The sequence below is a fragment of the Vicugna pacos genome, chromosome 32, assembly GCF_048564905.1.
Source record: "Vicugna pacos chromosome 32, VicPac4, whole genome shotgun sequence".
Lineage (NCBI taxonomy): Eukaryota > Metazoa > Chordata > Mammalia > Artiodactyla > Camelidae > Vicugna > Vicugna pacos.
The window spans coordinates 9,857,452-9,872,311 of record NC_133018.1 but is presented as its reverse complement, the minus strand read 5'-3'; the positions used below and the strand labels follow the sequence as shown (position 1 = coordinate 9,872,311).

At 50.2% G+C, this 14,860-nt stretch overlaps 1 protein-coding gene across 5 annotated transcripts in view; it reads left to right on the top strand.

The window, feature by feature from the left end:
- Positions 1-5,277, top strand: part of CORO1C (coronin 1C) — a 68,018-nt gene extending 62,741 nt beyond the window's left edge. For 4 of the 5 annotated variants that reach the window (XM_031692659.2, XM_072952837.1, XM_015239647.3 and 1 more), the window contains exons 8-11: positions 448-593; positions 2,670-2,727; positions 2,829-3,074; positions 4,349-5,277. In XM_031692659.2, the coding sequence (XP_031548519.1) occupies positions 448-593; positions 2,670-2,727; positions 2,829-3,074; positions 4,349-4,468 (570 nt within the window). In that variant the 3' untranslated portion in view covers positions 4,469-5,277. The remainder of the gene's footprint in view (positions 1-447; positions 594-2,669; positions 2,728-2,828; positions 3,075-4,348) is intronic. The other variant, XM_072952838.1, reaches the window with a different exon arrangement.
- The last annotated feature ends 9,583 nt before the right edge of the window (positions 5,278-14,860 follow it).

The following is a 14,860-nucleotide window of genomic DNA, read 5'->3' as shown; positions in this document are numbered from 1 at the left end:
GTATATAAAAATAGATTTAAAAGAAAGTTTCATCTGTATAGCACAGGGAACTATGTTCAATATCTTGTAATAACCTTTAATAGAAAAAAATAATAAAACAAATATATGTATGTACATGCATGACTGGGATATGGTGCTGTGCAGCAGAGATAGACACGTTGTAACTGACTGTACTTCAATAAAAATATATTTATAAAATAGAATTAAAATAAAAACAAAAAATATGGTTTAAAAAAGGGGGGGGTGCTCGCATTTCCTAAGTGAGGACTTGCTCCGCCAGGAAGAGAGATCGTCGTGTGCTTTCAGCCAGTCTCTTGGGGGAAGAAGAGCTCAGTCACGTGATGGAGTCCCAGTCAGTCCCGGGCTTATGCAAGAGGGGAGAGACCCCCACCCAAGCTGGGTGTTCCGATGCACGTTAAACACTAACTTGTCTCCGACTTCTCGTAGGGCGACAGCAGCATTCGCTATTTTGAGATCACGGATGAATCCCCATACGTCCACTACCTCAACACCTTCAGCAGCAAGGAGCCTCAGAGAGGGATGGGGTACATGCCCAAGAGGGGGCTTGACGTTAACAAGTGCGAGATCGCCAGGTAAAGAGTTGGTGTGTAAAGTGTTCAGGTTGCTGTCCCCGCGCGAGTTCCCCACGTGGCTCTCCCTGTGAGCGCGCAGTCGAGGTGTAGAATTCCTCTCTCCTTTCCTGCCTGTTCTTAGAAATGTGGAATTTTAGAGCAGGAAGGAACCATTCAAAACCATTCAATCCAACTTCGCCCTCCCCGTTCTTCAGATTATAAACTTGAAATGCAGCAGTTTAAGTGGCTTAGCTGGGGTGTATCACACTCTGATTTAAGTAGTGAAACCTTCATCTCTTGTCTTCAGGCTGCAGCTGTGGCCAGTGTCCCCAGGGAGGCAGCCAGGGGTGAGCCTGGCCCTGGGAGGGAAATGAGGAATGGGTTTCCTGCCCTGTGTAGGGACCAGCCAGGTTCCAAACTGGGCTGTGGACCCCACGGATCCAAAACTAGAGGAGCAAAGCTCTGTGGTGGGTGATAGGTTAGCCTGACTGAGGGCGCCAAGCCGGGTTATAGAACTTCTTCCTCTCCGTACTGCTCTGGAATTTTAAAAAATTTATGTTGTGTAATGCCAGTGACCTTCCTAAGGAGCAGGTTTTTTTCTCAGTACTAGTCAGCAAAAGATAATCAGTGAGATTTGCTGACTGCTGGCCATTTTATACAACAGAATAACTTAGTATTACGTAGTCAGGCATAAAAGTCACACCACACATTCTTACAACACTACATTTATATGGACATTTGTCTAAATATGCTGTGCTGGTCACGCAAATCATTGACACTTTACATCTTTAAAAATAAGTATATAAGACATTTTTATGAGCCCTTTTTTATATTAATCACTCCAGGGATTTTTCTTGAAAAATACAGTCAGCTCTATGGCTGAAATAAAGAAGGAAAGCTGTCCCCGGTGATTGTAAACTGTGGTTTAAATCAAGCTAATCAAAATGTGGTTCAGAAGAGACGGAACCTGAACTTAAAAATAACATTAAGTATTTGGGAACACGTTTGTTCTACTGTCATCTAAAAGTTTAAAAGACTGAAGTTGGCCCTTTCAATCCCTCCATGGGATTGAAAATAATTCAGAAATAAAAATTCCAGAAGGTTCCAAAAAGCAGAACTTGAATTTGCAGCTCATGGGAAACTACTTACGTGGTATGTGCCGCTGTTCACGTGGCATTTACGTCATACCTGGGCATTGTAGGTAACCCAGAGGTGATTTAGAGTCTAAAATGCCGGGCCACTTTATTATACAAGGGACTTGCGCCTCCACGCGCCTCTGTGTCTGTGAACCAGCCCCCTGCGGGCACCGAATGGAAGCAGGCCTTCAGGGCGCTCCCTGTTAACTCAGTGTTTCCGTAGCCGCGTCACGTGTTGGGCACTGCGCTGACCACGCGGCTGGGACCACGTCTCCTGCTCCTGACCACGCTGTGAGGTGGAGGCTGGTTTTACCCACCCGTGGATGAGGAACCCGGGCTGGGTGAGGTGGGCACGCACCCAGGCCTGGTGGGCCAGTCTCTCCACCACTCTGCCAACTGCAGGGTTTTGTGCTTTGTGTTTCCATGTTTTGGATAATTGCAACTTTTTCTCGAGTGTTAATGCATGATGTGGTTTGCTTAGATGCCAACATTTAATTCATAGCATTGTTTTCGTTTCCTTTTTAAAATCCTCTTTATACTGACAAATGTTCAGCCAGCTCAGATTGGCAGAAGGCCTGGCCCCCGGGCCGCAGATGCGAGCTGATGCGTGGGTGTCTGTCGTCTCCTGGCTGTTGACTTGGTGATTTTCTCACCAGCGCATCCTTGTCGGTCATCGTCTCCCCACAGTTGATCTGCCCCCAGATAACTGGAATTTGACTGTCACTGTAACGCAGAGACCTCCACTCCTGGTTCCTGTCTCCCATCTGCCATTTCCTGGCGTAGCTACTCTGGGCTTTCGTCTTCTCATCTGTGACGTGGGAGCGCTGAGCTCTGCGCACTGTCCAGGGTGCGTGGGGTGAGGCCCCGGGGAACGCAGTGCGCCCAGGAGTGGTCGTCGTCAAGCCTGTTGCTTGACCTCCTGTTTCACTTAATGCAACTTTGCCTTTTTTCTCCCTTGAAGATTCTTCAAGCTCCATGAGAGAAAGTGTGAGCCTATTATCATGACTGTCCCCAGGAAGGTAAGCGCCCGGTTTTCTAGGCGTCCATGTTTAAAAAAGATGTTAAAACCTGAGGCTTTCTCCTTCCTTACCTGAGGGTTTCTCCACAATGTCTCGTGCAGTCTGACCTTTTCCAAGATGACCTGTACCCTGACACGGCGGGGCCCGAGGCAGCACTGGAGGCCGAGGAGTGGTTCGAGGGGAGGAACGCAGACCCCATCCTCATCTCCTTGAAGCACGGGTATATTCCAGGCAAAAACAGGGATCTCAAGGTGGTCAAGAAGAACATTCTGGACAGCAAGCCCACGGCAAACAAGAAGTGTGACCTGATCACTGCCCCCAAGAAAACCGCAGACGCGGCCGGCGTGGTAAGGGCCGCAGGACCCCAGGGTGCCCTGGGCCTGGTCCTCTTGGAAGCGCCTTCCAGCCCAGGCGTCTACGAGCACTGTCCCAACTGGACAGACAGGGTTCAGTCAGTGGTAACAGGCACTATTTACGGAAGCCTCCCTGTCACGCAGCATTTATGACTTTGGCCCCGTTGGCTCTGTTTTTTATGATGACCAGGATAGAAGTCAGTCTGTCACCCTCTCCGAGAGTGAACAGGAGCCTCTTGGGGTTTTTTTTTTTTTTTAACTATCTTTCCCCAAACTGTTTACACCCATCTCTGATTTGGGTAGAAACGAAACATGAGGGCATGGGGTCCCAGGTACTGGGAAGAGGAGGCCTTGGGAAGGAGAAGCTTTAGAAGTTGCTGAGTGTTCGAGCAGCATAAGGAGCTGGCAGTGAGTGGGACCTGGCGGCACAAATGATCTGGGGCAGGTACAGTTCAGTGGTAGAGCGTGTACATGGCGTGCTCGAGGTCCTGGGTTCCATCCCCAGCACCTCTGTTAAGAGGCGGGGGTGGTGAGATGATCTTGGGCATCTTGGCAAGAATTCTTTCCGTGGCTTGAAGGAGACCAGGGGCTGACATTGAAAACCCGTGTGGCCACAGGAGGGAGCAGCTGCTGGGAAAGTGGGGTCAAGACAGGGAAGACAGGGGAGGAGCATCGGCAGACTGTAGAGTGGAGTTTGGGGGCCAGGGGTCTGTGAATGAGGAGGGAGTGGAAAGAAAAGGCACTGTGCCCTCAGGAGCTGGTGTTTTCGCCATGACTGTGGAAGCCGTGTGAGGCACCATGACCTTGGGGGCTGCGACGTTTGTGGATGAATCAGCTCCTGGAGGGAGAAGCTCAGGCTCTTTAGAGGAGCAGACAGGGCTAGGGACTTGGCTCCCAAGAAGGACCCTCTCTAGGAGCCGATAAGAACGCTGTAGCCCTCACCCTGGTCATAGAGGTGACTCCGGATGGAGGTGATGGGGCTGTGGGCTGGGCGGCCCTGCAGGAGCCAGTCTTCTCCTGCAGCTCAATTGTATCCCGGGCGTCCCTGTCCAGGCAAGTGCACAGGCGCGGGGCCAGAAGCGGCGCCTGGTGCCCGGCCGCTCTGCTCCGGTGTCAGGTGGGCGGGCCCGCACACGTGGTGTTGGTATAGGGCCCCACCTGTTGCCGCTTCCAGACTCGAAAGTCAAACTCACACCTCGTACCTGGGCTGAGCTCTGCTGCTTTTTAGTCACCCTCTTCCCCCCCCTCCCCTTTGTTTGTTTCCTCAGCAAAATGAAGCCAAGTTGGATGAGATTTTAAAAGAGATCAAATCCATAAAAGACACAATCTGCAATCAAGACGAGCGCATTTCCAAGTTAGAACAACAGATGGCGAAGATAGCAGCCTGAAGGTGCGCCCCCGCCCCAGGGGAGCAGGACGGCGCTGGCTGGTGGTCGGTGTGGTCCCAGGGAGGGCGAGAGGGAGGCACTGCCGTTCAGGCTGGCTGCCAGCCATAGGCCACATTCCAGTAAGACTCAATTCGTCTCCCAAATTTGCAGAAACAAAATGTGATTTAAAAGCTGAGCTTTTTACCAGAAAGCTTTTTTGATGTTTTAAGTGTTCTGTGACTTATCGAAACTTTAAAAGACAAAAGTGCTACTTTGGAAATCCCAGATATTCTGAATTTTAGAAAACCAGTCGATCCTGATGCAGTGTCCTGCCCGAGTACCTTTTTTTTTCCCAAACAAACAGGGACCAATGCCACATTGCTTTTTTATATTTCTTTTTTTTTTAACGTTGCCAAAACCAAAAGTAGCTTTTTTTCCCCTTTGTATTTTGCTACTTTGCAGTATTTGTGCGTGGAGTTTTTTTTCCTTAATTTGAAAGGGACAGCACTGTGTATGTTTATAAACTAAATGAAGATAAGATATTATTTTGTATAAACATTCATCTGAGAACAATCAGAGCAGTCGCCATGTCGTGCGGGCTTCTTTGCAGCACAAACCTGGTCATCGAAATGACTGCGCAAAAGGAAGACTTGAAAAATCACGTGGATTTGTGTCACCACCTCTCTCCTTTCGTTGAGTCTTCTGATCAAAAAAAGCTCACATCGAATTGTTTCCTTTCTCTTTTCTAGAAATTGGGTGGTTGTACCAGAATGGAATTTTGCCTCTTGGTTTATCCTGTGCTTCAGATGATTATAATCTAACCTAAACTAGCATGTGTTTCTCTGCGGTTTTGTTACACACGTAGAATCTATGGCATTCATCACTTTAAGGTCATGTTTCAGGTTTTGGTCAATACTTGACAGGGGTGCCCAGGACAAGAAGCCACCCGTGCTTGGAGTGTGCCTTCTTGTCCGTTTCAGCAGCTTGCCTGGCCCCCGAGTAACTGGGGGGCTGCGGACTAGGGCTTGGAGGGGAGCGTTGGCCCCTCTGCTTTCCAGCGTATCCCGTGCTGTACCTGCACTGTCCCCGAGCTGTGCTGGGGGCAGAACCCCACCCCTACCCCCACCCCTACCCCCACCCCTGCACCGCTGGAGCTCCCGCCCTTCCTTCCCTCCCCTCAGTGCGCAGCCCCATCTCTCAGGGCTCCCCCTGGCCGTCCCTCCCTCCTCCTGCCTTTCAGTTCTAGCTGCATTCTGCTTAAACGAGGCCAGCGGGTGCTACTGAATGCTGAGTCTGCGGAGAAGGGTCGAGAAGGAGGCAGGACCAGGAGGGCAGATGTCTGCTGTGGCTTTCGTGGTGCAGCTTGTCCCTGTGTGGCCTCCACACAAACCCACCCACTCGCCCCGCAGCTGCACCGTGCTGGGTCCAAGCACAGTGGCTCCCTGGACTGGGGCTCAACACTGAGCCCCGACGGCCTGTCCCACTCCCGGGTCAGCTAGAACTTCTCTCCATATCCATTTCCTCACAGTGCATGCTCGAGAAACCAGAGCTAAGGGAGCCTCTGCTTTGGAAGGGCTGAGTGTCTAACAGGATGGGAATCATGTCGTGCCATTGGGACCATGGCAGGGACGCTTGCACACGCTTGTGCTGGTGTGGGGACGGGTCGGGCCTGGCTGGGCGCGACTGTGTGCGGGAGCCAGGATGAGGCTGAGTGTGGTGACGGTGGGTGGGCTGGGTGCACTGGGGGTGACGTCCACGTACAAAAGGTACCGTGTTCTTAACCAATCCTGGGATTGCCATCTCCACAGTTTCAGGGTGTCTGAATGTGTGGTTTTGTGTGTGTGTGTGTGTGTCTGTGTGTTTTAAATATTAAAGTGGATAATGAGATGTAAAGAAAACAGTAATTACAGTGATTTATATTCAAATGTGTATGTATTTCTTTATCAACGTAAATCTGCTGAGGACCTTCATTTTTAAGATTCAGAAATATTTTAAGGTTCTGATAGCCAGTTAATTAAGTAAACAAAATTGTTGTTGATGGTGGTAAAACACCAGAGGGATTGTGGTTCAGAGACAAGGGGTGGTCAAGGGAGAGCTTCCCTGATCTTAGTGTGGGCTTAGGGCTTATTTAATGAACGGGTGCCCCGCCAGGCGCAGAGTTGGCGCTCTGTGGATTATCGTTCCTGTTTTGTATTTTTTTTTTTTAAGCCGTGCTATCCCGGAGGAGAACCAGCGAATTACTCCTAGATCGGCTCTTATAGAGCAGCCGTCGTGTTCTGTCAAAACACTTGCTTCCATTTTTCAAAGATAAAAAAAAAATCATTGATTACAAAATAGTGTCTGTGTTTATTTCACACCTTGGCTGGCTGGGCGGCACCCCTCGGCCCAGTACGGCCTCTCTGACCCCCGGGAGTAAGTACGGAGGCGGGGGCACTCGTGGGAGGGGGGTCTGCCCTGCCTCCAGTCTTCGCCAGGGATGGATCTGGGGCAGGTGGCCTCGTCTTGATGAGTCCCTCCCCTCATTTTGAAGGAGGGACAAGACTTCCATAGAGTTCAGCCCGGCCACACACGGAGTCCTCCCTGCGCGGCCACCGTGTTTCCTATGACGAGCTGATGGCCTGGGACTTGGGGCCTTGGAAAGCATCTCTTTCTTCAGTAGGAGCACAGTTCTCTTGGCTTGGCTGAAATTTTTATTCCAGCAGAAGGTTTCTGGGGTCATCTGAATTTCATGGTCCTCTCTCAGCTTCCCTCTTTGCACTGAAACCTCGTCCCATGACATTTCAGAGATTACAGCCGAGAACTTCCCTCCACTCGGTTTCTCTAAGTGTTTGTAATGACAAGTAGTCAGCCCAGAGCTTCCCGTCCTCAGATACCCTCTCCTGAAGTTGCTGGGGTCTGAGCAGCCCGGCGGCTGGGTTCACAGTCAGCCTGCCCGAGTCTGCAGGAAGTGGAAGTTGGCAGATGCCCTGTGCAGGGCAGCCCCTCAGCACCGCAGGTCAGGGGGCGGGTGCGTGGCCCTGGGGTGTTTTCGACTGACTGGTTTTCTCACCTCTGCCGCCTGGCTGCTTTGCCAGGAGACCTGAGATCACTGTGTTAGCCCCAAGCGGCCGGCCAGGCCCTGGAGAGGGAAGGCTACTTCCTCGCTGGACTTGGTGGTGTTTGTCCAAAAGAATGTCTGTTGCCTCTTAAGACCCTGTTAACTCTGGTCCTTTTCTTTCTGTCAGCACCTCCATGTGTCCTGAGGCCAGCATCGGGACACACACCTTTTCCTCCTGCACACGGGCAGCTGCGCAGGGCCCTGTCTTCCTTTTTCCTTTTTTTAATGTTAAAAGTGATTTATTTGGTCTGTTCACTCCCATACGTGATCCGCATGCTGCTGCCATGTTGCACATTTTCCGTACATATCCATTGGCTGATTTTGTTTGTTGTGTTGTTTTTCTTTTAACAGAGGTACTGGGAGTTGAACCCAGGACCTCATGCATGCTAAGCACATGCTCTACCACTGAGCTATACCCATCCCTCCACTTTTTCTTTTTTAAATTAAAAAAGAGGTCCTTTCCTGCACCACAGAAGGGAGTGTATGCAAACCGGTTCCCCTTGCAGAGGGCAGGGTGGCAAGGTATATCAGAAGATTTCAACATTCTTACCTTTTAGCTCAGGATTTTCACCTCCAGGAATTTTGGCCTAAGGACGCTAGTGGGAGGCATATTTGGGAATTAGAAGGTTAACAATTAGCCCAGCAGGGCTGGTTAATTATCAGCCACCCCAGAATAGGGATATATGCTTATACAATGTATATTTACATGTAAGATAAAGGCCACAGATGTTGCTATGTGGAGGTAGCAGTCGTGGGTAATGTTTAATTAATTGGATTTTTCTGAATGTCTAACCTTCCTGTAAATGTCTTTATTCCCAGGAAGAACTTAACTAAACTTGATGGATGAGTGATAAATTGATACTGCATTAAAGCAGGCATCATAATCGGCGGTGGGGAAGGAAGTGGCGGGATGACATTAAGTAGCTCTGGAGACAGGAGCTCCTTAGCGCCTCCCAGCGACACCAGTGCTTGTGCTTAATGGAGCCAGTAGTCAAAGGAAACTTCAGTTTTCAAATTTAGCAGAAAAAAATAAGCCCTTTTTTATCTCTAATTCAGACTGGGGAAAAGAGTTTAAATCCCAAAGCAATGGAATGAATCATAAGGGAATAGGTAGGTTGGCTACGTAAAAGTCCAATTACGTATTCAGTATGTCCAAAAAATGAAGGCCATGGAAACAGGGAAATATATTTTCAGCCAAAAGTGATACGGGATAGTACATTTTAATATGCTTAACCTCAGTCTCAGCTGCTGCCTCTATTTCAGTGTGGGTGGTATCACCTCCTGGGTGGGGTGTGTCCAATTTTAAGTCCCAGAGAGTCTTGAGGCGCAGATGGTAGCATTCCTCATCCTACCCCCAGGAATTCAGTCCACCAGCAAGCGGTGTAACACCAACTTGGAAACAGAAGGAGTTTGCTAGGAGACGCTAGTCATAGTGTGCTTGGTGCAAGTGTCTGGAAAAGGCGGGATGAGAAGTGGCCGAAGAAATTTCTCTAGATCCAAAGATACGGGTTAGGTGGCTGCCAAGTTTGGGAGAAGGGTTGCAGTGTTGGGCAGGGTGAGTTGAGAGAGGCGGGTGGGATCTCTGAGATGGAGTGTAGTTTGATGTTATTGCGTAGAAACGAAACTGGGTGAGAAAGCTGATTTTCGGAGCCTGAGTTCATGAATGGGGTGGGGAGCGTTTGGGTGAGGAACCCAGCTCCTGTGGCGGGAGAGCAGTTTTAGTCCCATTGCCTGGGGGGCCGGGGCCAGAGGACCAGAAGTTAATCCATTAAAGCGCTCAACTCCGGAGGCTGGGAGGCAGTTAAAAAGCAAGTGGACAGATCTGTTACCCAAACCGCTAGGTGCTGAGGTTTTTAAATTTTTTTTTAATGGAGGCTTCCTCACACTGATCTGAAAGACTGAGTATTTTTGGAAAGGATGACGTGGTGGGTTTGGAGCTGCACTGGGGAGAAATGATTCAGACGGAGGCCCAACAGATGGTTGCGGGTGTAGGGAAAATTCTGGGTCGAAAGAGACGGGCAGTCACGGGGCCTGAAACGGGAAGAGTGAGGAGCCCGCCTGGTGTCAGGTGCTGCGTGCGCCAGGCTTCAAGTACAAATAAAATGACTTCCCCACCTTCACAGCCAGCTGGTCCAGGTGATGCAGATACGTCATCCCAGTGTGAAGGGAGCTGCCGAGGCTGAGGGGCAGGGCAGCCCTCGCCTTCATCATAGCCCTGCGGTCTGCTCAGCCCTCATCTGTGACCTCCTTCCCCCACCCCCATTCCATTCATCTCGGTGCTTGCTGGGTGAATTCATATTTTCACAGTGAGATGTTAAGGGACCTGGGGGGAATTGCAGTGGAGCAAATGACCAAATGGTCCAGCCAGTAAAGGTGCTGGGCTGTGAAATCACCCCTCAGGGTTTCAGCAGCAAAAATCCAAGCTTTGGGGCGAGGTCTGAGAACTGGGAAGTTGCCCCAGGGATAACAGGAAGTTGCAGGTTCATTTCCGTGCCAAGATGGTATCTGGGTTGTAGAAATCACACAAAGCACCTCATGGTTAACAAGCTGCCACCCTCAGCTACAGTTCCCAGAATGACCAGTGAGTTTTTACCACCCTGGCCAGTTTCTACTAGGGCAATGGATTAAAATGTCACAAAAGATTGCAAAGTAGAGATTCCCAAGTGAGCACCTGGGCACCTGCCAGAAGCCCCTCCTCCTTGTAGAGCGACCAGACCATGGTTTGAACAGTCTTGTAGCTGGTTCCTCCACCTCTGCCCGCCTCTTCCCTTTTTTGTTTCCAAAGTGATGTTTCCTAGAACAGAATCTGTCAAGATCTCTGAGGGAGACACAGGTGGTTCCCCTCTCGGGTCCAGCTCTTCAGCCTCCCATGTGGGCGCCCCCTTGACTTGTCGCTGCTCCCACCCCCACCTGATTCCTCTCCCATAAGCGGGCTCTCAGCCACTCAAGTCACGGCTTTGAAATCCATCCGTATTCCAGCTACTTCTCATACTGCCACAGTAACCCTGCCAGTTCATTCCTCCGTCATCTCTGATGTGGACAGAGCTTCTGTATTGTCTTCTCCAGGAAAACGGAACTGATAAGATGTGTGCACATATGTAGTGAGAGAGTCAGTGTGAGGAACAGGCTCGTAACAATTATGGAAGCCATGTCCCATTATCCCCAGTCAGCAAACTGGACACCCAGGAGGACCAGTGTTTCAGTTTCAGTCTAAAGGCAGCCCCAAAAAAACAAAACAAAAAAAACCCAATGCTCAGAAGCAGCCAGATTACTAACTCCTCTGGTCTTCAACTGATTGGGTGAGGCCCACCCACATGGGGGAGGGCAATCTGCTTTCCTCAGTCCACCAATTCAAATGTTAATCTCACCCAGAAACACCCTCACAGACACATTCAGAATAATACTTGGCCAAATACCTAGGTACCCCATGGTGCAGTCAAGTTGACTGTAAAAGTTAACTATCACGTCTTCCAAACCAAGCTTCCTGTTGTCCTCTGTTTTCATCTGTTCTCAGCATAGCAGCCAGAGTAACCTTTTCAGGTATTAAGGCAGGGGTGGGCAAACTAAGGCCCACAGGCCGAATCCAACCCTCTGGAAGTTTCTGTACAACCCCCAAGCTAAGAAGAGTTTTCATTTTTAAATGGTTGGAGAAAACCCTCAAAGAACAGTGACAAGTGAAAATAACATAAAATTCAAGTTTTACTGTCCATAGATTTTCCTGGAACACAGCCATGCTCGTTTATTTAAGCAGCATCCATAGCTGCTCTCGCTCTGCACCTCCAGAGGTGAGTGGTCAGAGGTGAGACCCCATGGCCACAAAACCTAGAATAGTTACAGTCTGGTCCTCTAAGAGAAAGTTTGTTGATCCCTGTATTTAGGCTCAAAACCCGCCATGGCTTTTCATCCCACTAAGAATAAAAGCTAAGATCCTCACTATAGGTCAAGGCTGGCCCCATCACCTTCCTGACCTCTCCTGACGTCCCCTTGTCACAAGACCCCATATCTCTGAGCTTTCACATGTGCTGTTCCCTCTGGCCCACCCATCCTCCCCGAACCCCTGACCCCAAATATCTGCAGGGCTCACAACACCTATTTTCACCAGATCTGCCAACTCATTGAGTTTCTGTCTCCCCCAAATTGAATGAGAACAGGACCAGAAGTTGGCTATGGTATCCCTAGGGTCTGGCATAATTGTGTTCATAAATATTTGTCGAATGAGTGAACTGAAAATATAGCCATTTTCTGGGATGCGAGTACCTACTGGATCATCTGCAACAGTGCTTTGCTTTAAGATTATGACCTTCCCATGGCCACAGTCCACCCCAGGCTGGGCCAACGAGCCCCCTGGAACCACCTTCAGTGGCATCAGATCTGAATTTCCCTTTACAAGGCCTGGGATTTGGGGATGCAGGGAGCAAGTAGGCAGGGCAGGTGCACAGTGATGGAGAAAGAGCCCTGGGTTGCCATCTGCTCCCTAAGGCTGTGCCTGAGATCCAGCTGCATTTCCGACTTTAATTCCACAAGATTCCCCAGGAATCCGATAGCCACCAAAGCCGGTTTGAGTTGAGTTTCTCTGCAGCCAAGACTCCTTCCTTGTGCAGCTCTGTCTCTGCTATCAGAGCCCCTTGCGGTCCAAGGTCCGGAATTCTCTACCTGTGTACCTTCAGGGCCAAGCCCAGGCCCGGTGCTTGGAGTGGCCCATCGGAGGCACTGATTCCTTCAGCAGCTACGCCCCTTGGGAAAATCACGGAGTCTGGAGCACCTTTCTAGATTGGATTGTCATCCGGCCTTCCAGGTCTGGGACCAGCTCCTGCCCAGATTGTGGTCCAGCCTAAGCTGACCCAGTCAGCCCGGAGGAGCCCTTGTTGGCTCCAGAGGAACGGCTCCCTTGGTAGGTTCCCACCCTAGAACTGGGGGCTGAATGTGAACTCCCCAAAGTTCTGTTCCTGTTTGAGAAGGGGAAGGATGTCCCGGGTCTGGCGGGCCCCACAGTGGTCATTTTCCCTCCAGATACTCAAATCGGCAAGCGGCAGCCTGTGAGGCCTTCCTGGAGCAGAGAGGATGTGGGGGGTGAGGAGGGGAAAGGGGAGGACAGACATTTGTGTGTGGTTCCCCCCTCCTCCTCTCCAGGGCTGGTCCTTTTGTTAGATTATCTCTATTCTCTGTTTTCTGAGATCTTTGCTTTCTTTTGAAGAGGCCCTGTGGCAGGTAAATTTAAAAACCCCACTGCCTTGTAGAACCAGCTACACCCTCAGCTGGACTCCTGTTTGTTAGACAGGAAGCCACAGGCTTTGCGGTCTGACAGACCTGGGCTCAGACCCACCAGGGCCCTTCCTGAGCCCCAGCTTCCTAGGAGGCATAACAGTCACACTTTGGGAGGGAGGCGTCACCCCCAATTTCCTGCAGTTTTTCCCATTTTCAGGGGAATGGGCAGAGGGTCACACAGGAAGTGGACACCTAGTTGGGGAGGGGCCACAGTGAGTCCCCAGCAGATTATAGAGATGCTCATGTCTCAGCCACGCTCCGTCTGTCAGCTATAGCCCTTGCCCATCCACGTATTTCCAGAATTTCACAAGCATCCCTCCCCTCCCCTCCCCTCCCCTTCCCTTCCCTTCTTCTCTTCCTCTCTTTCATCATTTTCCTCAATACCTGACCAGCTTATGCCTGGTAAATACCAGGTCAAAACTTGGCTTTGGCCACCTTATGCTTCCTCTCTTTGTCTCTTTGGTAGTAAGTGTCCTAAGTGTTGCAGCAAATTGTGTTACAGCTCAGTTGTGACAGCAACCTGGATCCAGGCAAGAGACCAAGCAGTACTCGGAGGGTTGGAGAACTCAGGTTTATTTATTAAGCCAGCCGGCCCAGAGGCGTTAACACTCCAAGCTCTGGACCCCGCCTGCAGGTTTACACAGGCTTTTACAGGATATCAGTCTAGACTTTGCAACATTTTGTAACATCATATGCAAATAAGGTAAACAAAGGTGACTAATTAGGAACAAGCTTTGTAGAAATGGACCAATCAGGAGTGATCAAAATGGACCAATCAGGAGTGAGCTCCATGCAAATAAAGCACTACAAATGGACCAATCAGGAGTTAGCTCAGGGAACCAATAGAATCTTAGGGGTAAGTTTCGCTTTCCTAGAAGAATAAGCCATTTCAGAGTTTAAAAAGTGAGATAATGCCACTGCGCCAGGGAACTGGATGGTGCCGGCAAGAGAGTAGTGGCCCTGCCTTGGGGTCCTGCTGGTCTTTTTCATGGGACTTCCCACCTCATAAGAACAGTTCCCACCCCACTCCCCACCCAGAAACAACTAAGGAAGCAAGCGTAACCAAATAGGTTTCGCGCACAGCAGAGCTTAACAAGCAGTGGTGAGGTGGCTGGGACCCGGTGCCCACCGTGCGGCTGTGTGAGCCCCACCACGTGGTGGCTGCTAGCACTGCCTCCATCGCTGATGGAAAGGAGACTGCATTCGGCTCACAGACGATCACATAGGAGTGTCCGTGCACAAGCAGGTCAAAGAGGTCTGGATATCAAACCTTTATTTCGTTGGAGCCCAAGGAGCCTCGCCATTCACTTTAAGATGGGGCTGCCCAGCTGTAACAGGCTTTAGTGAAAACCCAGGACCACATTTTCCCCAAAAGGCCCGTAAATAGGGTTTGGTTTCTGGGCTAGCCCACCACTGGACTCGGATACAGGGAGGAAATGAACACCTTTGGCTTTGCTGATTGCAACTCCCGCTCTACACCGCAGCCACGCACGTGGAGTTGGAGAGTGGTGGCGAGCATGGCATCCGCTGGGACCAATCGGAGCAGACAGGGCCAGCCAAGAGAAGCTGGGATAACTTACATTTATTCAACAAATATATGCTGTGGTTGAATGCAAGCTCTGTCATCAGACAGCCTGTGTTTTAACCCTCGCTCTGCCACTTACTAGCTGTGTGACCTTAGGCAAGTTACTTAGTTTCTCCGGGCCTTGATTTTTTTCATCTATAAAATGGGAATATGAATAGTACGTACCTCTTGGGGCAACTGTGTTGATTAGACAGATTCGTATATAACAAGAGCCTAGGACGTGGCCTGGCACAAAGAAGCACCTGATAAACATTAGAAGTTTTTATTCCTATGAGCCAGCTTGTGCTTGGCCCAAGAGATGGCACTGTGAACGAAACAGACGTGGTGTTCTCCGGCAGCTTCCAGGGAACTAGGCTTTTATCAGATAATCACATGCGCGTTGGAGAAGAGCACAGTGTTCTGAGATCACAGAACGGGGCAGGGTGGTCAGGGCGGGCTTTTCCTGAGGAAGTGGCATATGAACTGG